General features: G+C 40.9%; 1 protein-coding gene across 3 annotated transcripts; it reads right to left on the minus strand.

Moving 5' to 3' along the window:
* On the minus strand, positions 1-27,778 carry LOC148892224 (testis-expressed protein 2-like). 3 transcript variants are annotated; one of them, XM_089006087.1, is made up of 13 exons: positions 27,627-27,778; positions 26,158-26,249; positions 11,126-12,626; positions 10,771-10,971; positions 9,708-10,014; positions 9,284-9,507; positions 9,027-9,191; positions 7,531-7,630; positions 4,689-4,806; positions 4,054-4,167; positions 3,129-3,344; positions 2,867-2,987; positions 1-1,657 (listed from the first exon to the last, which is right to left on the minus strand). In XM_089006087.1, the coding sequence occupies exons 3-13, from the start codon at positions 12,605-12,607 to the stop codon at positions 1,514-1,516; spliced, it is 3,192 nt and encodes a 1,063-aa protein (XP_088862213.1). In that variant the 5' UTR covers positions 12,608-12,626; positions 26,158-26,249; positions 27,627-27,778; the 3' UTR covers positions 1-1,513. The 3 variants fall into 3 exon arrangements, with proteins under 3 accessions (XP_088862213.1, XP_088862214.1, XP_088862212.1); XM_089006088.1 differs by lacking the exon at positions 27,627-27,778 and adding an exon at positions 26,723-26,962 and having other exon boundaries at positions 4,054-4,161; XM_089006086.1 differs by lacking the exon at positions 27,627-27,778 and adding an exon at positions 26,723-26,961.

Genomic DNA, 27,778 nt, shown 5'->3' on the forward strand with positions numbered 1-27,778 from the left:
GACTAAATCCACCCAAAATTTTTTTAATCAATTTGAGATTTATTCTGCCCCATAAATAAAGAAGATACACAATGACTGAATTTGGCCTTAAAAATTACAGAACTATTTTAACAGGGCATACATTTCACACACAAAGAGCCACAATCTTCATATACCCTCAAAATCGTGATTCAATTCATTCCAAAGTTGACAAAAACAGAAGCCAACCATTACTTTGTGTAATAAACACAATGATAAAAAGCTGATACTTAGGCATATGGGCAAACAATCACATTGACTCATCGCATATATGTACGTTACAAGAATGGGGGAAAAATAATTCCTGTAAACAAAGATAAATGTGATGCAGCAATTCAAACTAACACATCACATTGATTGTAATGGATGCCTGTGTCGCTTTGAACAGAGATGCCGGCACTTTATACCTGGCGGTAGGGCTTTGGTTAAGATTGGAAGTATGACATAAGGATTTTTCCCCAAAAAAAGTAACCTACAAGCCTATAAATTATTGGCAAGTGAGTTTTTGAGATAAAAGTACCATTATGTCATGAAACATATAGTCACACATACAAGAAGAGTTTACAAATGTTAAGGAGGGCTCTCTGCAAGTTTGAACTTTCATGTTATGTTGTTGAACTCAATTTACTTCAAACTTTTCAATGTTTGTTGACATAAATATTGACACACACCGTACATAGTTTTATCACAAGAACGTCAAAAGGAAAATGTTGTAGTTATTTGAATAACTCAATCAAAAAGTTACACACTTCATGATATCATAAAAGAAGCAACAACACCCATACGTACTTTCAATTGATGTGTTAAAACAACAAAGTTCTCAGTAGACTTATACACCTCTTCCACATAATTCATTAGTTGACGCAGCATTTTTAGGTCATTGCACTTGTGTTCACTTGTAAGTATGGAATGTACACAGTAAATTCTTATTTTCTGCCCTTGAGCATGATTTCAAGACAGCCATGGATCAGGGGCGGTATTGGCATAAGCGTAAGGCGACATTCACGTTGAAGTCACAAATAAATACTTTTCATTAACACCTGATCAACAACTACCCTGCTTTATATTCCAGTTGCCCCTCAACAACAGACACAAAATCTTCTCGCTTTCTATGGCCTCAATAGCGTTTTCTTTTTTTGGGAGGCCTTAAGACGACGGTGAATGCTTCTATATCTGTTGCACAATAAGGAGGTCAGACATTGCACCAGTAGAGATAAAATCGAACCATTCTATTGCCCATTACCATTTTTCTTACATGAAAATCCCTCAAAACGTGACAAATGTGATAAATCAAAGCAGCACATACATTCTTCTTCAGTGACAGTAGTTGCGTGAACTATCTTATTCATTTTCACTTCATATCGGTAAGGTGATACTATAAAGCTTTCACACAGTGAGAGAATACAGTATTTCTGTCAACTTTGGCCCCAATTTCCATTTTGGGTTGTCTGTATTTTAGGGGGAATACTGCATTGTAAACAGGCTTTTTTTGTGGCTAGCTGGTGCAGTCGCTCTCCGGGTGGGACGGCTGTTGGTCCGATGCAGAGGATGCCAAAGTACCAAAAGCAGTTCGTTGGTCCATGGTTGAGTGCATGATCGTCAGCCACACATCATCCATGTTTGGCATGACAAAAATTTTCTGAAAAAAGCCGAGAAAGAATGACAAGATCATTGACTAGTTATTGTTTTACACATTTTGACACATATAAAAAAATGAATCACGGTGATCTTTTCTACCTTGCATTCATATTTGTAAAAAAAACAAATACATAAAAAATAATCAAAATATTCTAATTGGTTAAAAAGATTTACTGCTCCAAGATTAAACCGTCAAAATTCAAAAAATATTTCTGTGGCAAGCAATCGGGCAAAGCAAAGAAAAGCTAATCGGATCCAGATTTCATTTTTTGTTGTATACAGACTATAGCTGGTAACTGATAACTGGGACTAAATCAGTATGCAATTTGATGGACTTGTGAAATCTATACCTCTTCCACATAATTCATTAGTTGACACAGCATTTTTAAGTCACTGCGCTTGTGTTCACTTGTAAGTATAGAATGTGCACAGTAAATTCTTATTTTCTGACCTTGAGCATGATTTCAAGATAGACATGGATCAGCGGCGGTATTGGCATAAGGATAAGGCAACATTCATGTTGAAGTCATAAGGAAATACTTTTCATTAGCACCTGATCAACAACAACCCTGCTTTACATTTCAGTTGTTCTCAACACCAGATCCACAATCTTCTCACTTTCTATGGCCTCAATAGTGTCTTCTTTTTTTGGGAGGCTGCAGAGACCTTTTTTGTTGCTGGTCCCTCTCTTTGGAATGACATCCCAACTGAACATTCGACAAGCCCCCTTGCTGCCCACCTTTAAAACTCATCTAAAAACTCATTTGTAGTCTTTGGTATTTGACACGGCATGACTATGACTTGATCTTAGATGTACTATTTGGGGCTTTCTACTCTCTTTGTTATTGATTGTTTTATATATGATATTAGTTCAATGTAAATCCCTTTGTATTCAGTGATGGCTGTTTTAAAGTGCTCCATAAATACAGTTGCTTAGACTAGAACTAGACACCTAAATCACATTTTCCTGGGAGTAAAATAAAGTTGACAAAAACTTTACGAAACACAAATGGGATGAGGTTGACTAAATGTGATGAAACAAAAACAACCATGATTAAAACAGGATTAAAACTGAAACTAAACATTAAATGTGGATAAAACAAAGTATCAATTAGAACAACATCATTGATTGAACATATCGAGACATTTGACTTTCTAAGATTGAGTGACTTGGAATCTTAATGCTTTGTAATCAATGACGCACGAGTACCTGAAGCTCCTGCTCCAGTTTTTTCTCGATCCAGTCAGTAACATGAGCCTGAGTCACTTCTCTCTCTCCCAGTTTAGGTCGTGCCTTCAATTCCAAGTGAGGGGGCTTCCGAAAGCCGTACCTGAAAAATATAATCCCAAACGTCAGGTTAAAAGTTTACATTTCTGACATCAAGAGGGCAGTTCACTCACTGCAGTTTTTGATGTTAGAAGTACATGACATTCATTTCACAGGGTATAAATATGAAACTTTTTAAACATACCAAATCCTATCAGTGGGTGGGGGAGGTATGTTGACAGCTAGAGTTCCTTGGAGTTTTTGCAACTCCACCGTGAGAAGGAGAGGGGTGTTGGATACTTCCTCCATCTTCTTTTTGATGAACTCTGTCTCTGTGGCTTTCTGGAAGTATTTCGACCTGGTGATCTTGTCGACAAAGCGCATGATTTTGCTCGGTTTGTGTCCTCCAACAAAAGCATATCTGGATGAAAATCACAAGAAAACATTGTAAAATCTGCAGTTGTTTATTCACAATATCCTGCAAAGGATTACTCAGTCATGACGTCACCCCATGTCACTGTCATGAACCAGATTGTATATGTTGCCACTTTTGAGAGCAAAGTTGCCTGAAGGATCATTTTACAGATCAGATGACAGACCAATATAAAAGAGCAGAACTTTCTCAGTTTAATGAATTGATTGCAACTGTTGTCTTTATTAGTTTTCTTTTTTAGCTTTGCCAGATCTCACATTAAGATTGTTGAATCAATGTTTTTTAAAGCAGGCAATTCATCAATTTTGTCGTATCATCCTCTCCTCTTTCGTCTATAAGTGCTTCATACAACAAAGTAGGTGCAGAAAAGTGCTTAAGATTGAATGACTGTCTTTGTGTTATGTCATATTACATTTGACTTCAAAATAGCGCTGCACAAGTGGCTGGCTTTACAGCAGCTCTTATATTTGGGTTTCTACTTGTTCTTTTTCCTTTCCTCTGCTGCTGAGAATTGTGAAAAATTTCCACTGTGAGGATAATTAAAATTAATCTAATCTAATCTTATTTGTGGAGTGCTTTGATAACCTCAACACAGAGCACCACACACACATGCACAGGCAAACCTCTTCTTCCACCACCAATGTCCAACACAAGCTTGTTGCAGCATGGATGATAACTTATAGAGACCCTTCCTCACCCTTCTGCTCCAGGGACTTCATTTGATTGCTCGGTGGCATCTTCTTCATCTGATGAGCCTGCGCTGGAGGACTCCTCATCACTGTCAGCCAGGCAGTAAGTTCGGGGTCTGGGTCTATCACATTTTTGAAAAATGAAATTGAAAGCCCACCCCAACCTTGTTCACATCCTGTCCCACATATACATGGTCTGTGTGAACCCATGAGAAGTATGTTATTCACCCCACCCCCCCAAAAAGTACAGGAACATCGCATATTAATAACATAGCTGTTATACAACTCAATATATAACAATATGTTGAGTTCTACATTTTTGATCAGGGGGTTCTCGAGAATAATATGGGATATAAAATGCCACACCTCAAATTCGACAGGTATAGAATGTTGAATGTGGTCAATCAGCACTTACCAATAACCGAAATGTATCCGTACAACCGCAGCATAAAAGCAGAATCCAAGAAAGTAGAAAGGTGGACGAGAAGTCAGAAAAATCAAGAAAAACCGGTGAAGTTGACTTGACAAAATGTGATTTTTGAAAATGAAAAGTACCGTGGAATATGCTATGCAGGGAAAACCCATGAAACAGAAGATGGAAATGACCAAGACCTTTTTTTCTCCATTCGTTTGGAATTCTTACCCATCCTCCCCAAAACGGAGGCTTTCTCCTTCCTTGCCCAGGCGAATCAGGTTCATCTTAGTTTCAAGGGTCATAAGGAACGAACCACTGTAGGAAATGTCCAAGTCAAACCAAAGACCTATGGGGGGAGTTAAAATGAGAAGGCCAATATTTTGAAAGTGGGCTGATTTGTAGACCAACATGTACAGTGTTAAGTCAGTGTGTTAAGTCTGCCATAAATGTTGGCTCATTTTCTATTTGTTTGCATATGTTACCCCGGGGTACTCCGGTTTCTCCCCTGATTACAAAAACATGTTCAGTTTATCAAAGTTACTCAATTGCATGAATAGTTGTTCTTAAAGAGTGAAAACTACAGTACAGTTATTCATATAAAGACAATACCTGGCTACGGCTCATTTGGCATGCCAAAATCTTGACTAAACATGAAGAATGTTAAAAAGAAGGTATTGCAATTCATCCATTTTTCGATCGCCTTATCCTCACAGGGGTTGCGGGAGGGGAGTGGGGTGCTGGAGCCTAAAAGAACTCTAAAATGTATCGGGAGCCAGTGAAGGGATGCCAGAGGAGATATGTGCTCCCCGTGACGTGTACCAGTCAAGAGACGAGCAGCAGCATTCTGGACCAGCTAGCCTGATGGAGGATTTTTGGCTGACTCCAAAGTATCAGCATTCTGGACCAGCTAGCCTGATGGAGGATTTTTGGCTGACTCCAAAGTAAAGGGCATTACAGTAAACGAGTCGAAATGTGACTCAAGGCATCAATTACTGCTTCAAGGCGCTCAGAAGAAAGGAGAGATTTTATTTTGCCAGCTGATTTTATTTTGCCAGCTGCCTAAGATGAGAGAAGCTCGACTTAACAACGGCATCAATTTGTCGGTCAAGTTTAAAATCACTGTCCAGTTTAAGACCCGAGTTTGACACTGTTGACTTCAGATCAGGAGCCAGGGGCCCCAAGTCAACAAGATGAGCTGTACAGGGGACACTGGGACCAAACAGTATCACTTTTGTCTTCTTTTCATTGAAGTTCAAGAAGTTGTGTGCCATCCAGGTTTTGATTTCCTCCAGGCATGATAAAAGTGGCCTTAACGAGAAAGTGACTTTTTTGCTGAGTGGGACATAGATCTGACAGTCATCTGCACAGCAGTGGAAGAGAATACCATGTAATCATTCACCCTCACACTCACACCTAGGGATAATTTAGAGTGTTCAATAAGCCTGCCAAGCCTATTTTTGAAACGTCATAGGAAACTGGAGTACCCAGAGAAGGCCCACACAGGCCCAGGAAGAGCATGCAGGCTCCAAACAGGGAGGCCGGGAAAGGGATTTGAATTCACGACCTCTGCACTGTGAGGTCGACATGCTAACCACTGGACCACCCGAAACAGATTGTTGATCATTTAATTTGGTTACAGATTTATTGGGATGCTCATTTGGTGTCACCTTTTTGTCTGCGTGTGTCATCAAAAAGAAAACAATCTGGGATACAAACTAAAAGTAGTTGCATGAATACTTGTTTGCAATTTGACATTTCAAGTAAGGATGTAGGATCATGTACTGTATTAGAATCGGTTGTGTAAATTGGATTGGATTGGATATGCCTTTATTAGTCTCACAGTGGAGAAATTTACATTACATAAATAATGCATAAATTAGAATAAGGCACAGTATGAATAAAGGGGTGGGAGTAAGTAACTTTCATTTCTTCCCACTCCTCGAATATGTAACAGTTTAATGTTCCTTGTTATTTTTTGCAAGTGTTTCTATGCTTGTCTATTGTTCTATTATTTATTTTAAATAAAAAAAATGTCAACCATCTGTGTCTGTAAAGGGGGTTATGGGCTCATCATTTTCTAAAACATGCCTACAATACAGCGCTCCATTTCTGCAGAGTTCGCTAGCAATTAGACTTCTTTTTATGCATCTTTGTGTGGCCGTTTTGTGTGATGTGCACCCCTTATCAATAGATTGACAGATTATTTTTTGACAATATTCACATTTTACGGGACACTCTGTGTGTTGTTTTAACTGTAAGCCACAATCCTCAAAATTAAAAGAAATATAGATGTGTTAAAATGTATTTCAAGCATGGGTTTCACTTAAAAAAAATTGGACAACTAAAATTCTACTGCACTACGCAATTTTATTTCAATGCGCCTCTCGCGCATTTATGACTTCAAGGTACGCTTATGCCAGAGGTGTACTATACAGTTTTATTGCATACATGTAATTCTGATTGCAAACAGCGCCAACTTTGTTATTTCCTACTCTTCAAGAAGCACTTGTGACTCAGTGATGTTGAAAAATGACTATATATATATATATATTTAGATATTTTTCACTATTGAATGTCGCCATTTTTTGGGAAGTTTTGCCATGGTTGTTTTTTTCTTGGGAGTGTGGCTGCCTTTCCAGCAGCTCATGTATTTTGTTTTTCTATTTCCTTCATTCTTTTCATAACTTTGCTGCTGTGAAACGTGCATTTCTCCACTGAAAGACTAATAAAGGAAAATCCAATCCAATACGTACAGTGCTGTGAAATAGTAATTCTTACATTCTCAAATTTTAGTTTTCTTGCATAATTTCCCAACTTTAATGTTTGGGTTCATCAAACAAATTTAAATATAAGACAAGAACTCAAATGAATATAAAATGCAGCTTTAAAATAATGTTGTTGTTTTTTTAATCCAAGACAAAAACCTATTCAAAGCTACCTTGTTCCGTGTCAAAAAGTATGTCAGCACCCTTGTTAAATCACGCACTACGGAAATCACAAGTAATCGTTAGAATAGCTGTTTCTAATAGATATTTTTTCATGACAGGCCCAATTCTTTGCTTTTGCTCACCTTTGTAGTCAATGGAAGGACTGGATGCGCCAAGGATCTTCGGTGTGGCCACACCCATGTCTAGTTCTGTCAGGGCGAGCTCATTCATGAAATACGGCAACTGGAAAAGAGAAGAAGAAATTACATTTACATACCCAAATTCCCATGGGTCCTTGTGTGAAACACAAATATAAACAGGTTATTTTAAAATCCACGTTGACCTATTCAATTGGAATAAAAAAAGTAATGATATTTAATTTTCAAATTGATGAATGTAAACAGGTTGAGGGTTACAACAAGCTTCCAAAAAGTTGAGGCAAGAGCATGCAAAAGACTGGGAGAGTTGAGAAAAGTCCAAAAAACACCTGTTTAGACCATTCCATAAGTGAACAGCTTCAATCGAAACAGGTCTAAGTTCTTCACAAGGAAGGATGAGACTAGAGTAAAAAGATCAACAGTTTTGGTCCAATATTTCTCAACAAGCAAGTGATGTAGGGATTTAATCATCTAGGTTCGCTAATATCACAAGGTATTCTGAGAATCTGGCACGACTAGCCCCCGGAAAGGCTTGGGGAGGCCGAGTGGTCAGTATCCGACGCACTGCCATGCCCCACAGTGCTCCCCTGCTTAGACCTTGTTGCTTCCCATACCCTACAGTGCTCCGTTGCCTCAACCTCGTTGCTTCCCTCGGGGCGGCAGGGCGGTGCTCGCTGTGCCCTTTACTCAGACCCCCCCCCCCACGACTCCCAGCGCGGCCTCTGAACAGCGAATTGTGTTGTGTTTTGTGCCGCTGAGGTGCGAATACCTATTTACTCTGTCGAACCAGCGCTTGTCACGACGACTGCTAAAGGCATAAATCCATCCATCCATCCATTTTCCGTACCGCTTATTCCTCATTAGGGTCGCGGGGGGTGCTGGAGCCTATCTCAGCTGTCTTCGAGCACGAGGCGGGGGACACCCTGAATTGGTTGCCAGACAATCGCAGGGCACACAAACATGAACAACAGTCACTCTCACACTCACACATAGGGACAATTTGGAGTTGTCAATCTGCCTGCCATGCATGTTTTTGGAGTGTGGGAGGAAACCGGAGGACCCGGAGAAAACCCACGCGGGTCCGGGGAGAACATGCAAACTCCACACAGGGAGGCCGGACCGGGACGCGAACCGGCGACCTCTGCAATGTGAAGCCTTTGTGCTAACCACTCAACTACCGGGCCGCTAAAGGCATAAATGTGTTTCAAAATTTACAATGAACTTCTACTTGAATTGTTTTACAAAACATCTCAATTTAATTTGAATTGAATGTTCTATACACTACACCTACATAGACATACAACTGCAAGAAACCTAGTTTGTGCATGTCAGTCTCTTGTGGATATGTCTGTGCTCTAACATTTTCCAGCATGATACTGAGACTACATTCACAACATTTTGAAGATGCAAAATGAGTTTCTTCACTGATTAGAATTCTTACGCTTCTCCAGGAAACATGAAATGTGCCTCAAGATACCCACCCGTATCTTGCTAAGTTTCATTTGAATCTTCTTAGAAACAACTTCAGCCCAGTAAGGCTCCCGCAGAAAATCCCAGAAGAGCCGTCCAATAGCTGCATTCACCCAGGCAACAGCATTCTCTCCCTCCTCCTTGAGCTGTTCCTGCTCTGACGTGGCGCCCTGAAGCTATAGAAAAAATGTGTAGATAAACATACATGCAAGTAAAAATACATATTGAAAAGCTTGTGACATCATTGACTACTATCCAATGATGACACCTTCTTTTCAGCTCCAGGGCTGCTCTGGGGGCAGTGAAACGCAGAGCTGGTAGCCGGGGTTTTGAGTGCAATTGGTTTTGTCAATAATGAAGCCATGTAGACAGTGTAGTCCAAAAGCTGGGTTTTGACACTGGCTGCTGTAGGGGAATCGTTTGTCCTGGGCTGTGATGCAAGGGCTTCATCCAGACTGCCGCGGCTACTACTCCGACTGTGAGAGCGCAGCGCTGTGGGCAGTAGTTGAAATATACATAAATAAATAAGTAAATACACAAATAAATAAATAACAAGCTGTAGAATAGACAATTTTCAGGCACTTAATTTGATATGGATAATGATGTCATCAACAATGAAACAGCTACTAAAAGCAAAAATTACTTCAGAGCAATTAAGAATGTTTTGGAAGAAAATTATTGATTGTGCTCACCAAGTTTGGAGCTTGAAGGATTTACAACTTTTTTCAATTCTATCTTCAGCATAGAAGCCGACATAAACCTTTGGAACCACTCCTCCTTCTCCCTCCCAGTCCTTCCAAACAGATAGAGAGTCAGCTCTCTACTGGAGGACACTGGCCGGGTTGGCTCTTGAGTTCCTCCTGTCCCCTCTTCTCTGTTCTCACTGGTGTCACCTTCCACCTTAGATATGAAATCATCCTGTTTCCCGAGTTCGATGCAGATAGGATACTTTTTGTTCCATATCCGTTTTCTGGCCAGGCTCTGGGGCAATAAATATACCTAGAAGATGGTTTGGAGCACATTGGCAAGATATACATAAAATTACATCAAGCAGGCTTCACTAAGGTGGTGCTCACAGGTCCTACTAGGTTTGACCCTCAAGAACAACACGAGTAGGCCGTGAGCCTATTTTAAACAGCTCATCAGTTATGGGATATTGTGATTTTCTAGGAATGTTGGAGAAATGATGAACTGAAAATGTGAAGACTGGCAGGGTGCAAAATAGGTGGGGCACATTGATATTTACCTGTTTCCTAAGTATTATGAGAAACCACCAATGGTTATCTTCACATGTATATGAATTTAACAAATAATCCAAAAATGACACACTAATATTAACATTCATACATATATACAAAGTACAGTAAAGTCTCGTTATATCGATATCGGATATATCGATAGCCCCAGTTATATCGATACTATTTCTATGCACGCACGGAGAAAATTACATGCAAACAGGGTCGGATATATCGATAGTCCCGGTTATATCGATATTTTTTCGGACTCCCTTGAATATCTATATAACGAGACTTTACTGTATTATAATAACATGACTAACGGTACTTTAAACTTGCCCATCAAACAGGTATCGCTTTTCACATTAATCAGTCGCCAAGACATGGCTGTCAGTCTCAGAACGATTAGTGACCCCTGATGTAGTAGAGACAGAGAGAAAGTGTGTGTGTTTAAATGTGTGTGGTGTGAGATAAAGCATGTGTTGCTTTTATGGTGGAAACAAGTCATTCAGTAACATACTTTGCTGTTGGTCAGATCATAGATCTTCTGACTGATGTAGGTGACATCTGGTTTTAGTTCGTTGTGTATGGCACGTCGAGCGATATTGTGGTTTGGTTTCGACAGACGGATGACAGAACCCTCCAAGCGGACAAACACAGAGTGTGTCAATGTCGCATGGTAGGTTTCTGGGTCATAGTTTGTTATTTCATTCATCCAGCCCTAAAGAGAAAGAACATTTGACATGTTTTAAGTTGTGACAAAGACTTTTAACAATGAGCTTTCAATAAATACATATTTATGTGGGCATTTACTTGGCGAAGGAAATGTTGGATGCATACCTAACAATTGAAGTTTACAAAAAATCTTGACTGACCTTAAATATTTCCGGTTCTTTAATGTCTAATTGTGTAAGATTCCATAATTTTCCGTGGTTTTTAGAATATGTGAAAGGTCTGCTAGGTTTTGGTCCTGTCAGCCAGACAACTCCTATTGCGATGAAGAATCCCAGTGCCACTCCAATCAGCACTCCTCTGACATGGTCCGGCAAAGGCAAGATAAAAAAACCATAGACTAGAATCGTAAGGATGAAAAGGGTCTTGTGTGGAACACTAGGCGAGGGCTCAGCATCTTCCGTTTCATTCTCGAAGCGAGGTTCAGTAGTGCCGCTTAATGGGAGCTGAGGCTGCTTATCAGTTCCAGTAGCAATATCATTGTCGGTGGAACTAGATTCAAAGTCCTCACTGTATAAAATGCAAAAGTCCTCATCCTCCTGTTTTGCAAGAGCAGACATTGAGCACTTGTCCAAAGATATTGGGATGGAGGATGATTTGTTGGGGCTCTTAATTCCAAAAGGTGCCATATGAGAATCTGCTGAAGCAGAAGTTCCCGTTCCACTTTCTGGACCTTCTCGCTCCAATTCATTGCCTTCTTCCTCTTTGATGCAGTCATTATTGTTGCTTTCAATGTGCTCATTAACAGAGGTCAAACTGTGGAGTTCGGATGCACTGACAGATAGAGCCTTTGGCCGACTGAGGCTACTGACGCTCCTCTCATCCATGATTTTACTCAGGAGTTGTAGTGGTTCGTAGATGGCCTCAGAGAAACGACGTTTAGTGTCTTCAATTCGTGCTTCAACCTCTGAGACTTTGAAGAAACTGCGGTTATCTGGCGAAATCAGTGGTGAAGAAGGGGCTGTTTTTGAATCAGAAGCTGCTGATGTAGTTGTATTTTGCATCTTGGACTGAGTAAATTGCTTGAAAAGTTGCAGGTTAAGGCGGGACTCTGAAAGGCGATTGGGCAAAGAGTCTTGTGACGTGTCAGACGATAAGGATTTCACCAGGGACTTCATGATATGCCGATGTCTTGTTGTGGGAGCGGTCATAGAATAGACTCCATCTTTAGACTCAATGTCAGAAGATAATGATTTTACCAAAGTGAGAAAGGACTTGTCAGGAGATGGAAAGCTCAAAGATTTTGTGGGTGATGAATTTGAACTTCTGCCTTTTTGCTCAGCAAGATGTGGCAACGAAGTAGTGTGAGAAGTAGAAAGTTTGATAGAATTGGCTGTGTGAGCCACATCCCCGGAACTGTCTGATTGCCGTGCTTCAAAAATGTTCTCACGAGCCTCAACTCCGGTTGCAATATCTAATTCGTCCCGAGTGGTGGATGTGGAGGAGATCGATGTGCTATACAGCTCTTCCTCCTCATCCTCTTCCTCCTTCCCAAGAGCTGTGAAGTGGATTGTAAGGGTGTCATTTGACTCTGATCGACGCACATGGAGCTTAGAAGCCAAAGCTGGTAACTGTTTGTCTGTAGAGTAAGTGCTTTCTGCATGGCTAGGTTGCTGGCTAGTCATTGCAGTCCTCCCGCGTAGTCTGACAGGAATAAAAAGAAAGTTAATGAGTAGTGAGCGCAGAAATAATATTTGAAAACCACGAGTCATTGTACAAATGTAAAAGCCCTTTCATCATAAATAAGGTGTACGTGGTTATTGTGAACGACAGCGTTTCCTAGTGCACATTCTCCAACGGATATAACGGGCAAGCGTGATTCCAATGAAGTTGGAACATAAAACAAATAAAAACAGAGTACAATGATTTGCAAATCACACTGAACCTATATTTAATTACCATAAATAGAAGATGTTGGATGTTGAAATTAACCAACTGTATTGTATTTAGCAAATAACCATAAAGCGTTCCAAAAAAGACAGGTGGCAAAAAATGTTGAGAAAGTTGAAGAATGCGCATTTGGAACATACCCACAGGTTTACGGACAAACTGAGAAGAAGTAGGAGCCCTGATTGTGTAAGAAAAGAATTTCCTTTAATTGCTCAGTCATTCACAAACAAAGATGGAGCAAGGTTCAAGTCATTGTAAACAACTGCGTGAGAAGATGAGCAAACAAGTTTAGGACAATGCTCCTTAAAAATACAATGGGAAGGAATTTAGGGATTTTATCAACTCTGGTCCATAATATTATCAAAAGGTACAAAGAATCTGGAGAATACACTGCATGTAAGCGGCAAGGCCGAAAATCACATGGAATGCCGGTGACCTTCGATCTATCAAGTAGCAGGGCAACAGAAACTGGTTTGGAAATTTGAGGATCAAAAAGGTGAATTCCAGTTACCCAAATGACTATTTTTATTCCTCCAGAAAAATATGCTAATGTAACGAATGACTTATTTTTCAGAAGAGCGATATATAAAACAATTATAAATTTCAGTTTGAATGGGTTGTGTGGCTGACTCGTGATGTTAAGCTAAAATGATTAAACATAGGAAAGATAGAAATCGACAGTAACATAATTTGTATGCTGTGACGAATATGCAAATTGCCAAACGAACGTTCGTTTGGCAATTTGCATACTCGGCACGGCAGCCAATCAGAAGCCTGTTTCGTGCTTCGGACTATACAGTGACTGTAAAGTGTACTTCAAAGTTTTGAAAGGCGCTTAGAAAGAGGAGTCCACGTGGCTTGTAGCGGTCTGCTTGTAGCTTTTGCTTAATTGAATAAAACTAACGATTGAAAAAAAACCCTATTTTTTTTTCTTTTTTTTTTTCTTGAAGAAGTTGTCGGCCACCCGGGCCGGGACGTTTTGAAAGTTGTACGCCCGACGTAAAAGTTGTACGCCCCGGGCCTCCCGGCAGACATTATTTCAAACACTGGTTTTATACATGGCAGGTTTGTTGAAGGGGTCCTGTAGCTTCCATTTATGTTGACATTTCTCATGTGTACATGGCTTCCTTATCTTTTGTCAAAGGAAAAACTCCAATTCTTAACAATAGGAAAGCTTGGGCATGGTGAAACTAAAACTAAGAAACATTGAACACGTTTCAAGAGGCAAATTTAAAAGTGGTATGTATGTCCTCATGGTTTTTGCTTTCATATCACAAGAGAGCTCACATGACCAAGTCCAATTAACCAAAACAAAACATCATTGTTATCAGGGCAATGCAATTGGGCAAAGCATTTCTTAATTAAGCCAAAGTGACAAAGGCTACATTGTCATGAAATGAATGAACAGCTCATGGGAGACTATAATGGGCCACGGCTTAGGTCGTGGTTTAAAAAAACAATCTGTGGCTCATGGTGAGCGACTGCTCAAAATTCTTAAAAGAGTGACATGGATTTGTTCAGAGATAGCGGCACTAAACCTCTGAGCACAAACTGTCTGAATAAAGTGATTTGCTGATGCTGAGGCTCATGACTTTCGAACAAAGTCTTGCCTTGATACAGAAAGAAAGATTAACTTTACACCACAAGCTTTTGGAAAAATAAAGACCGAAGTTAGGATTTTTCTTTAGAATGAAAAGGTTACTGCAGTGCCCGTTTTAAAATCAATTTTGGACTACAGCGACCAAATGTATATGCATGCTTCTTCAACATTGTTAAAACAATAAATGTGGCTACCACTCAGCCCTACATGTCATTACAGATCCATCAGGTGGAACCCACAACTGTATTCTGTATAAAACAGTACACCGATCCATCCTCGACATGAAAAAGAAATACATGCACTGATTTCTTTTTTTTTTTTCAAATCGCTTGTGAATAAGCTTCTTTACACTTCACATCTGCTTTCATACATTAATAGTGTTCACAGGAAAAGGTCTTCAGGAAAATTCACATAAACCACACCATTGACAAGAACAGAATTTATGAAAATAGATTTTTATACCTCTGCCTCTTTGGAATGAATTTTAGCCACATTAAATTTGGAAACAATCCCACCTGTCTAGTTTTAATACTTCCTCATGAGTGAACGATGTGACTATTAACGCTATGTCTTTTCTGTTCTGCATTTTACAGCTGTGGTGAGGGTGTTAAGTATAATTTAGTTGTTTGTGTTGTCGCTTTGTTCTGTCTCAAGCCTGTTGTCCCATTGGATAGGTCTGACATTAGCAAATTAGGCTAATACTAAAAGCCATCACACTTATTTTATAATTTGTAGTTTATTTTTTATTTATTTATTTATTTTTAAACAACTTTAATGGATAGCATTTTTCACAACCCCGTTTGGTTCAGTGTACAGACGCTCACCAACTTACAAACATTCAAGTTATGAATAATGGTACATATGAACATTTTTGCAGCTACAGTGTGTCAAAATGTTTGGACAGAGATTCTGTAAGTTAAGATTTTTTTATTGCACGACTTTTTCCGGCCGAGCTCGGTTGCGATTGGTTGCATACTGTGCTTCACATACGCACATCAACACATTAGAGGTTTAAAGGGCTGGATGCTTACGCGACGGACACCAAGGCTGTGTTGAAGTGTTGCCAACGAGTTTAGGCCCCGATCCGCCGAGCTCGCTAACGATTGCCTGCATAGAGTATGTGGGCGGAGAGGAAATCCCTCTTCCCAGTTTGCGCTCTGAGGAGGAGGTGCCGAGCTCGCTTACGATTGGCTGTGTAGAGTAAATCCCTCTTCCCAGTTGACGCTGCAGGAGGCCGCGATGCATAACAAAACATAATGGCTGCTGGCACATAATTCAGTAATTACGTGCCAGCAGGTTCAGTAATGGCTTACTGAAGACCCAATGATATATGTCATCGTACTACAGTAGATGTGAATTTATTTTATGACTGTTAGAGCGTCTGTGTTTTATACTTCCCTGTTCAGTGTTTGACTTAAACATACATTCCATACAAAATATAGCAATTTACCTACAAATTCACCTTACAAACAACCGCCCGGAACGTATTTCGTTCGTAAGGTTGGGAGCTTCTGTAAATGTCATTGCTGTTGGACAGACTCCAGCTGGATAGATGGATGACTTATGTGAGCTGACGAATGGAGCGTCCTCACACAGTGCTAAAGGATATGTGCAAATGGAAGTCGCAGCTCAGAAATTAAGCGGATTTACATGGCACAAGCAATGTGAGTCAATCTTTTTTTTTGTCAATGGATGTTATCGCTTCTTGTTTGGTTTCAAACATAAGTCGTAGCAGATGTATATACACATTTTAAGCATTTCGACAATGATCCACTACTGAAAGGACACTTTAATTCTCTCCTCTTCATCTATAACTGCTTAAAACAACAGAGAATGCAGGAAAAAATGATTAAGATGTCTGTGTACTATGTGTTGTGTTGTATTATTTTGTCATTTTATGTTAACTTTTCTGCTGATGGTGGTGTGGGTACCCACAGTGGCTCTTCTCTTTTCTGTGGTTGAAATGAAACAAATGTCATCTGTGGAAATGTCATCCGTTGCACATCCAACAAACTGACTTGAAAACTGTACAGTTTACAAAAAAGATATCTATCTAGCTATCTATCTATCTATATACAGTAAAGTGTCGTTATATCGATATCGGTTATATCGATAGTACTGCTTATTACGATACTATTTCTATGAACGCAAGGAGAAAATTTACATGCAGCAGGATCTAGATATACCGATAGTCCGGTGATATCGATATTTTTTCAGACTCCCGAGACTATGGATATAACGAGACTTTACTATATATATATATATATATATATATATATATATATATATATATATATATATATATATATATAGGGCCAAAGCTACGAGTAAAATTTTAGTTCACTGACATACCCTTCAAAGAAGTACAGTATATATACTGATAAGGCATCGGTTTGGCATATGGGAGACGAGCGTTCGAATCCCACTTGTGGCAGAGAAAATGAGCACAAAAACATCATCCAGTGTGGGTCCTTGGGCAAGACCCTTCACGCTAATGCCTACCTCATACAATGATGAGAGACAATGAATGGAATGACATGCCGGCTCAGACGTCGCCCGGCCAAACAAGGTCTGTGTCAGGTACTGGGGAACCAGAGCACCTTGATGAAAAATGGGCTACTGGAACAAAGCGGAGATGGACGAGATGTGATAACATGGCTCTGTTGGAATGCTACTACTCAAGCAACCCTAGTCAGAGGGGTTACATGCGGAGAATGGGGGCTGAATGGTTACAATTGCTATCACAACTTGAGATTGATGAGGTACAACACAAATTCCAAGGTGAAGGGCCCCATGCTGCCACATCAGAGGAAGAGGCTAGACCAGAGATTGGGAGGCAAGCCCCAATAAATGATGAGATTGGGAAGCCAGCCCCAATGAATGAAATGCTGAGCGAAGCAGCAACTGACCTGAGAGATAAGATCATGGCAAGAATGAAAACTGGGCAACTAAGAAACCGATTACAACGGCTATTTGAAGTACCAACTGAAAGTCTCATGGAAACTGTGAATGCAGCACTGAGAACGATCCCGACCGGAACGATCACGGAAACCAATGAGCTGATATACACCTCAGCATCAGTGATCCTAGAGATGCTTGGCTACAAGAGCAACCATGAGAGCCACGAGATTCATTACCCACCATGGAAAAGACGGTTGGAGGCTAAGATCAAGGCGGCTCGGAAAGATGTGAGTCAATTGACGGAGACCCAGAGAGATGTGAATAAAAGGCCAATACCCAAGAAGTACATGCAGATAACCATACCCGAAGCACTCGAAACTGCCAAACAAAGGCTCCAGGCCCTGTCCAGTCGCCTAAAGAGGTACACAAAAGAGAATGAGGCCAGAAGAATCAACACGCTGTTCGCAACACAACCTGCGAAAGTGTACGCTCAGTGGCAGGGTTCTAACAGCAGAGCAGACCCTCCAAGGCTGGAAACTGAAAGATACTGGAAAGGCATATGGGAGAAGGAGGTCGCACATAACAGCAGTGCACAATGGCTGGTGACTCTGAAAGAGGAGCACAGCAACCTCCCTGAACAGAACCCAGTTCACAGATCACAGCGGCAGATATACAAGAAAGAGTCTCAGGTATGAAAAACTGGACGGCACCAGGATATGGTCCACACCTACTGGCTAAAGAAACTCACAGCTCTCCACGAGCGCCTAGCAACACAAGTGAACCAGTTGCTGATAGATGGGACTCACCCAGGATGGCTAACCGAAGGGCGAACAATCCTGATCATGAAGGATTCCTCAAAGGGTGCAGTTCCTTCCAACTATCGGCCAATAACCTGTCTCTCCACAACATGGAAGCTCATGTCAGGCATCATTGTGGCTAAGATAAGTGGACACATGGATCAATACATGAGCAAAGCACAGAAAGGCATTAGTAGAGATACTAGAGGTGCCAAACATCAGCTGCTGGTTGACACAACAGTCGCACAAGACTGCTTGTCCCGACATACCAACCTGTGCACAGCCTGGATTGATTACAAGAAAGCATATGACTCGATGCCACACACATGGCTCACTGAATGCTTGGAATTGTATAAGTCAACAGGACCCTGAGAGCCTTTGTTGCAAACTCGATGAGGGTGTGGAAAACCACACTTGAAGCCAATGGCAAGCCACTAACGCAAGTGTCCATCAAATGTGGCATATACCAAGGTGATGCACTCTCCCCACTGCTGTTCTGCATAGGACGGAACCCCCTCAGTCAGATAATCGCCAAGACAGGATATGGATACCGCCTCAGAAATGGAGCTACGATCAGTCACCTCCTCTACATGGATGACATAAAGCTGTATGCTAAGAGCGAAAGGGACATAGACTCCCTGATCCACACAACCAGGATCTACAGCAGTGATATCGGAATGTCATTCGGGCTGGAGAAATGTAGTCGGATGGTGACTAAGAGGGGCAAGGTAGTCCACACTGAAAGGGTCTCACTCCCTGAAGGAACAATAGCAGACATTGAAAACAGCTACAAGTACCTCGGTATATCACAGGCCAATGGCAACCTCGAACTAGCAACAAGGAAAACGGCTACGACCAAATACCTCCAGCGGGTGAGGCAAGTTCTCAGAAGCCAGCTCAATGGCAAGAACAAGACCCGGGCAATAAACAGCTATGCCCTGCCAGTGACCAGATACCCTGCAGGAATAATAAGGTGGCCAAAGGAAGAGATTCAGACCACGGATGTTAAGACCCGAAAAATTCCTCACCATGCACGGAGGGTTCCATCCCAAGTCCAGCACCCTGAGACTGTACACAAGCCGCAAGGAAGGAGGCCGGGGACTAGTGAGTGTGAGAGCCACTGTCCAGGATGAAACATCCAAGCTCCATGAATACATTAAAGAGAAGGCTCCAACGGATGATGTACTCAGAGAATGTCTCAGCCAATGAGGAACAGAGGATGAGGTGCTGGAAGAGGGACAATCATGGGAGGAAAAGCCTCTACACGGGATGTACCACCGAACCATAGCAGAAGTGGCTGATCTCAAGAAGTCCTATCAGTGGCTAGAGAGGGCTGGCCTAAAGGACAGCACAGAGGCACTCATCCTGGCTGCTCAAGAGCAGGCCCTGAACAGCAGAGCCATAGAGGCAGGGATATACCACACCAGACAAGACCCAAGGTGTAGGTTGTGCAAAGAGGCACCTGAGACAATCCAACACATAACTGCAGGGTGTAAGATGCTGGCAGGGAAAGCCTACATGGAGTGCCATAACCAGGTGGCTGGCATAGTCTACCGAAACATCTGTGCGGAGTATAGACTGGAAACCCCAAGGTCAAAATGGGAAACACCTCCCAAGGTAGTAGAGAATGAGCAAAGATCCTGTGGGACTTCCAGATACAGACTGACAAGATGGTAATAGCCAACCAACCAGATATCGTGGTCATAGATATAGGGGAAAGGAATGCCGTTGTCGTGGATGTAGCGGTCCCGAGTGATGGAAACATCAGAAAGAAGGAACATGAGAAACTCGAGAAATACCAAGGGCTCAGAGAAGAGCTGGAGAGAGCCTGGAAGGTTAAGGTCACAGTCGTGCCTGTGGTGGTCGGAGCACTCGGCAGTGACAGTGACCCCCAAACTCGACGAGTGGTTGCAACAGATCCCGGGAACAACATTGGATATCTCGGTCCAGAAAAGCGCAGTGCAGGGAACAGCACGGATACTGCGCAGAACCCTCAAGCTTCCGGGCCTCTGGTAGAGGACCCGAGCTAAAAAATGGGGGACAGACACCACCCATGAGGGGTGAGGCGAGGATTTTATATACAGTAAAGTCTCGTTATATCGATATTCAAGGGAGTCCGAAAAAATATCGATATAACCGGGACTATCGATATATCCGACCCTGTTTGCATGTAATTATATATATATATATATATATATATATATATATATATATATATATATATATATATATATATATATATATATATATATGACGAAAGTATCGTACACATCTAAACCAGCGCCTAGGTTTTGTCCTCGGGAAGGATGTGAGGGCCTGTTTCTCCATTTCTCCCGTGTGCAGATTAACTGGTGATTCATTTAAAATTATGTGTGTGTGCATGTCTGTGTGAAAAGTGCATTGTAACAATGTCACTGTTACTGCAAAGTAAATGTGAGAGATTCAATATTTGAAGCATTCTTGTTAAATGATGTACATAAACTATACTTACACCCATACAGTACACACAGTACACACACGCACACTCAAACTAAAAACACTGAGTGCACTATGAGCGTATGACTGACGATAAACTCAACTCCAAAGGTCATTTTGACTTAAAATCACCGAGGAATAAATGTCATTACCATGACATAAATTGACACAGTAGCTCAAAAAAAAGCCTAGAACAGATTTGTATCAGCAGTTGAAACTCAATGTCTTGACTCAATACCACCTGACTCTCTCAAAGCTACTGTGAAATCTGTTCAGCATTACAGCAGAGTTACAGAAAATACAGTAAAGTCTCGTTATATCGATATTCAAGGGAGTCCGAAAAAATATCGATATAACCGGGACTATCGATATATCCGACCCTGTTTGCATGTAATTTTCTCCGTGCGTGCATACAAATAGTATCGATATAACCGGGACTATCGATATATCCGATATCGATATAACGAGACTTTACTGTAATCTCATTCAAAACATGATTATAGTTTTGTGCATAATTTCCGACCTGCTTCGCCAACTTTTAGGGCCTCTCCAGACAAAATTTAGACCCTGATTTTAGAATTCAACACTTTTGAGGGTTCTTATTCCAAATCCATAAATTTAATGTTTTTAAAATATCCAGAGGGACCGAAGACATTCATTTGAATGGGAATAACTACTGCATTTTATGACAACCAAAGTATTCATTATTACCATTACAAAGCATTACAAGACACAAATAAAGACAAAATGAAACTAGGCATCTCGATTTCAGCTGCTCAAAGCTCTTCCTGAGCCTGACTTGTGATGAATTTAACCAACAAGAGGGAAAAGAAACCCAAGTGAAACCAAACTGCCACTACCTGTTTTACCGCATTTCAAGACGCAGACAAAGGTGTTTGCCTTTCAAACAGACCGCACACCAACTACTGCATCACTGGACCCTCCGGTAATTTGACCATCGATTGACACTTGCATTCCTCTTCTCTCTTTTTTCAAGTAATGCCTTATGTTGATGTTAAACTCCAGGCCCCAGGGCCAGATGCGGCCCACCACATTATTTTATGTGGCCTGTGAAATAAAATTGTTTGTCAACATGCAGGATAATGAAAAAAAAAAGGTTTGGTACAGCCGCGTCATTGATCCAATAAATGCTAAGTTGTAAAATGTTGCGCCATAAGATTTTTTTGCTGCTAGACACACTGTAAATTTGAGAAACAGAGACTGTATAATTTAGATGATTAAAAGACAAACTATCTTCCCTTTGTTTGTCAACTCATTCGCTGCCATTCACAAATTTATTCGGGAATTAAAAATATGCCGTGCAACACCATTCATGAGTTTCTTTGTGTTTCACTTTTTTTGGGGGCGGGAGAGTGAAGATCAAGTCCCGATCTATCTTGTGTGTGAATTTTAAAACTGTCGGTAATGTATTTCCCTAACCCGAGAGGGGAACAGTTGCGCTTTGCTCCAAAAAAGCAGTCTCCCATCACCCCGTGAAGAACACGGAGGAGGCGGGCCTTCCTTTCAGGGTTTTAATGAAGGAGAGAGTGGCGATCATGGTGAAGCATTTTAGTCACAATTACAAGCAGTCTACGCTGGCACAGTATTGGAATGGCAGCATTGCTGCACAACTAACTGAGGGTGGTCTCTTGGGTGACTCAAAGCCCAGATACTTTGCCCGATACATGACAAACCAGCAAAAGCAGGCCAGACCACCCACCCAAACACACACACACGCACATGCACACATATGTACACACACACACACGCACCTGTATTTAGCTACGTGTACGTATTTCACACACATGCAGGCCTCTGGAAATAGATTTTTATCCTGTATTTCTGGTTCTGAATCTGATGTTATGAATCTAAATAAATGTAGTTTTCTCATCAAAAGTATTGTTTCATTTGTTGTTTCATAGAAATAAACAACTGTCGAGATGTTTATGTCGTCACTCAAAGTTAAACATATGGTCCTTGATCACATTTCTGCTTGAATTTGCTTTTCAGCAGAAAAGGCTCATTTTCTCAGCTTTTTGGGGAAAATCAGATGTTTGGGCTGAAACCACCTGAATTTAACAGCCGATATCTCCAGATCCAAATTACCTAGAATAGAACACTCTGATTAAAGAAGAGAGTCTAAGGTTTCTTACACTGTCTTGAATGTTTATGTATTCCTAAAACTCAAAATTCTGCAATTTGAGTGAAAATGACAAAAGACCCCTGGCACTGGAGTGGAAACATTTTTGCACATCTGGCAATGAATGAGTTAAGTGAAATGTTTTATTCTCCCTTTTTGTCTTTAAATCCTTGACTCAAAAAAACTATATTTTATACAAATACACTTGATATGTCTGATAGGATGTTCAGTGGGATTCTAAAATCCCAAAATAATCAATAGTTGCATCCCAACACGTCCCCTTTTACAGTGTGCTATTTTTCTTGTTTAATTTAAACCCCAGTTTCGAGCCATCTGTATTAACTTGATAAAAATTGCTTCGGAATACAGTATTCTAAAAGTTACCAAGATGTAACCTAATTACAGTAATTCCGAGTAAGAGTCAAAAGGGCAAATACTGACTACAGATGTGTTTTTTTGGGGAGGAGGGGGGGGGGGGGGCACCTTAAAAATGCACCGGGGGTATCTTTCTTTAAAGATGGTGAATCAGCAACATTAGTCAAACACAAAATCAGAGCCACCGCTAAATACTTTGGACACAGCTATTCTGTATAATGTTGGGGGTTGGTCATTGTTTATGCGTTATCTTCCCAAAAACAGTGCTCAATCAGTGATCATCACATGACTTTGTTTGCATCAAACATAGCCTAAATTGTCAGCTAAATCTAGTTGACATTATCTGGGCAGAAGCTACCAAAATAACTTGTGTTATGCATACGGGAGAAGTATATTCCTGGTAATTAAAGGATGGCCTGAGTATCGAGATAGGAACCTCGCAAAGCGGGTTACTAGTAGTTGCAAAATCCCTTTCTTCTATTGACTTCAACAAAGGAAACATTTAAACATGCATTGAAAACATGGGTCTAAAGGGAAACCTTTTCCTTCATCTGAAAACTTGTGCACGAGATCGGTATCTCCTCTCATTAGTCACAGAGTTCTGCAACTTTCTCCACATTTGAGTAATAATAGTCTTGAAGCCTTGTTTCTGGAGAGCTAATTTGCCTATTCCATTTCTCAAAAGTGCCATATCACTCAGCACTAGTGAACATGTATGCGTAGTGTGCTTTGTCCCCTAGAATGTGTTTAGATTAAAAAATAAAATCATATATATATATATATATATATATATATATATATATATACAGTAAAGTCTCGTTATATCGATATCGGATATATCGATAGTCCCGGTTATATAGATACTATTTCTATGCACGCACGGAGAAAATTACATGCAAACAGGGTCGGATATATCGATAGTCCCGGTTATATCGATATTTTTTCGGACTCCCTTGAATATCGATATAACGAGACTTTACTGTATATACATACATACATACATACATACATACATACATACACAGTAAAGTCTCGTTATATCGATATCGGTTATAACAGCTTCTTCCCCCAAGCCATTAACTCTTTGAACTCTTTCAACAGTAGCCAAAATGGAACTGTATAGTGCCACTTAGCAGTTTTTTTGACAACGATACTAGTGCAGCGTGTTCTACCGGAAACAAATTCCTTGTGTGTCCTACATACTTGGCAATAAAGATGATTCTGATTCTGATTCTGATATCGATAGTACTGCTTATTACGATACTATTTCTATGAACGCAAGGAGAAAATTTACATGCCGCAGGATCGGATATATCGATAGTCCGGTTATATCGATATATTTTCCGACATATATATATATATATATATATATATATCAGCTGTCTTGGGCACAAGGCGGGGGACACCCTGAATCGGTTGCACACAAAGAAGTACAGTAAGACCTCAACTTACGAACGCCTTATAATACGGACTGTTCATCATACGAACGTCAAATTTATGAAAATTAAGCCTTATAATAAGCACTATTTTCATAATACACATCCACCACGGCCGGTCCATCAAGCACACGACCTTCGGATCTGGCAAAAGTGATCTTCGGCGGTAGCACACGACCGAACCGCGCTCCAGACAGCGCTACTTTCCATATCACTTCTCATTGAATGCACACGTCGATCGCCTACTTGGAGCTTTTTGCTGATAATTTTACTATTATGGGATGGGAATAAACACCACAGGCTCGTGTTCAGCCTCAGTTCAAATGTGGTGCGTTACTATGAATAAATTGAAGAAACTCCCAGCCGAACACGTCTACTCTGCGCTGTTTGTTTGTCATGCAAGACTTGGGGTGCGTTCAGGTTCGAGAATAGCGCACAACTTCTTATGACTCTAGGCTGTTTGGAAAGCATTGTGTAACAACTGAATGAGCGGTGACAAACACTTGCCAACGTTTTTGTGTTGCTACACTTGAACGCACCCCCCTGTCAAGATGCGATAGAAGATGCTGACCATAATGAGGTCATCAACACAGAGAATTTGATTTGCCTTCAAGAGGACAAGCAGAAGCAGGCCATTCAACAGTTGATGTGGAGGCTTTTATTGAACAGTTCGATTCAGAAAAGGCTATAAGAATCATCAACATGATGAATGATAATGTGATGCCTCAGTTTCGTAAGACCTTACAAGTCAGAAAGCAACAGGTGTCAATTAAGAGCCATCAATGACCATCACAAATGTAAATAAAGTGACTTTATTATACAGTGCAGTGTATTTCTTTCATTACAATACAATAGCACATTTATTATACATAGGATAAGGTAGGTTGTGTGTAGTTTTAAGGCTTATTTAGTTGAAAAGTATATTTTATGGAAACCCGGAAACGGATTATTCCCATTTTAATGGTTTCCTATGGGATTTTTTTTTAGATACACACTTTTCGCCTTACACACTCTGTCTGGGAAGCAATTAAGTTCGTAAGTTGAGGTCTCACTGTACATCAGTCATCAGTCACTCTCACACTCACACTGAGGAACAATTTGGAGGGGTCAATCTGCCTGCCATGCATGTTTTTGGAGTGTGGGAGGACACCGGAGGACCCAGAGAAAACCCATGCGGGCCCGGGGAGAACATGCAAACTCCACACAGGGAGGCCGGACTGGGACGCGAAACGGCGACCTCTGCACTGTGAAGCCGGTGTGCCAACCACTTAACTACCGGTCCGGTCCGTCCGGACGTCCATCCATCTATCCGTCCATCAGTCCATCCATCCATCCCTCTCTCTCTCTCTCTCTCTCTCTCTCTCTCTCACACTCTATCTCTCTATCTATACACACACAAACACACACACACACATTTAATTTTATTCTACTCAGTTTCGCAATTAAGAAAAAAAATCCCTCCTCTTCTGTCAATCTGTCTGGACTTTGTACTCACATAACACCATTTGTAGCTTGGGAAACCGCTTGATAATGAGGTCACATTTACAGGCAAAGTGCATACCTTGTATTCTCAGACCCATTCAGTGCAGCAAGGGACGTCCAACTGCGCACTCCAGAGTCATGTTTCACGTCATCAAGATTCTCAGGCGACTTCTGTAAAAATACCACAACAATATTTTAAATAAAAAACAAAACGACACACCTAAATGTGTTGGAATATACTGTTTGGAGTATTTAACTAATGTACAATAACAGCCATCATAAAAGGCTTTTGTTGTCAAGCAGACGGCAGTGGTAGCTTTTGGTGTATGACCTGTGAGCCAAGTATAAGGAGACATAAACGTCTGTGCTTCAAATGACTTTACGAGGTCTTGACAAATATTAGGCAATGCTGACGAATCATACACGCTGCTAATTGAGCAAACGTAGATTCGAATACCAACATCAATTGACATTATTTCTCAACTCTACAACGTTGACAAATACAGGGTACACGAAAGAGAAAGTGGTTAGCTTTCTTCTACAACTTAAATCCCAGTGTTGGCAAGTCAAGTCCTCGATGGTCGAATGTTACCTCGCCACGATTAAAACAGGCTTGCGAAAATCAAAACAACAAAATAACTTACCCAGGACAACAAACTGTATTTTCCCGAAATAAATCAAACTCTTTCCACACCACAATACAGTATGTAAAAACGAGTGTCATCGAGTGGCCAACTCTTAACCGTGTTGCTGAGCCTGTTGACAACTGACTCGATTCCTAATGTATGAAAAAAAACCACAAAACAACGATTGGTAAGCGGAAAGGCAAAAATAATCAAGCATCGCCAATCGAACACAGACTCTCCGTGCAATGGAGGCGTTTCGAGCGATGTTCCCAAACAACTACTTTGTGAGTCTAGAACAGATGAGGAAGATGTGAAGGAAAACAATGTTGCCATCTAGTGCCGTTGTTTGGTAGTAGGTTAACAAGAAATACAGTATGGGCATGTACACCTCATTTATGTACCAAATGGCAAACGTTAATTCTCTTTTGTCCAGTAAAATGGCTGGCTGGCTGAATAAAAATCTCACTCTTTCAACAAAAAAGATACACAAAGAAAAACATTCATGCCAAACTGCAAACACTCTTTAAATACGGAGAAAATATAAAACAGGGTATTGTAATGCGTGCTAAAGGATGCGTACAGTCGCCGGCACAGGTGGTCAGGCTTATATTAAGCAAACGTAGAAGTTAGCACATTTATACAGAAGTTGTTGATGGCACAACTCACGCCTATGCTAATCGCTCTCAGACTCCTAGCGGACCAGCTAATTGTGGCTCCTCTCTCTCTGCGACATCACACTCCCTCGACTAGGCCAGCCCTCAAACACTCAAATAACAAGCACTGGACGTTACACGATATATAAAAGACTTAAAATAAGTGTAAGATGGGGGCGGCCGGGTACCGAGTGGTGAGCAAAACGAGGTACCGGGTACAATTCCAGCTTACTGCGTGGAGTTTGTGTGGCGACGGCGTGTGTACGTACGCATTTGAAGTGCTCCCTCAAATGCGCCTCCCAAGTGCACCTTTCAAGTCTGCACCTTTAATGTCTTTCAAGTGTGTCTCAGCCTGACGCATTCCCACGCGTGCAAATGCGTAATATAAGTACTGTACTGTAGCGCCGTCCATGGACACACG

This window comes from Hippocampus bargibanti, linkage group LG10 (assembly GCF_051943395.1).
Source record: "Hippocampus bargibanti isolate YZ-2025 linkage group LG10, ASM5194339v1, whole genome shotgun sequence".
Lineage (NCBI taxonomy): Eukaryota > Metazoa > Chordata > Actinopteri > Syngnathiformes > Syngnathidae > Hippocampus > Hippocampus bargibanti.

Coding starts and splice junctions, on each gene's coding strand:
- LOC148892224 (XM_089006087.1), bottom strand. CDS start 12,607: ATGACTAGCCAGCAACCTAGCCATGCAGAAAGCACTTACTCTACAGAC. Junction 10,972..11,125: donor AAGAACCGGAAATATTTAAG/GTCAGTCAAGAT, acceptor CTTTCTCTTTAG/GGCTGGATGAATGAAATAAC. Junction 2,988..3,128: donor CCACCCACTGATAGGATTTG/GTATGTTTAAAA, acceptor TATATTTTTCAG/GTACGGCTTTCGGAAGCCCC.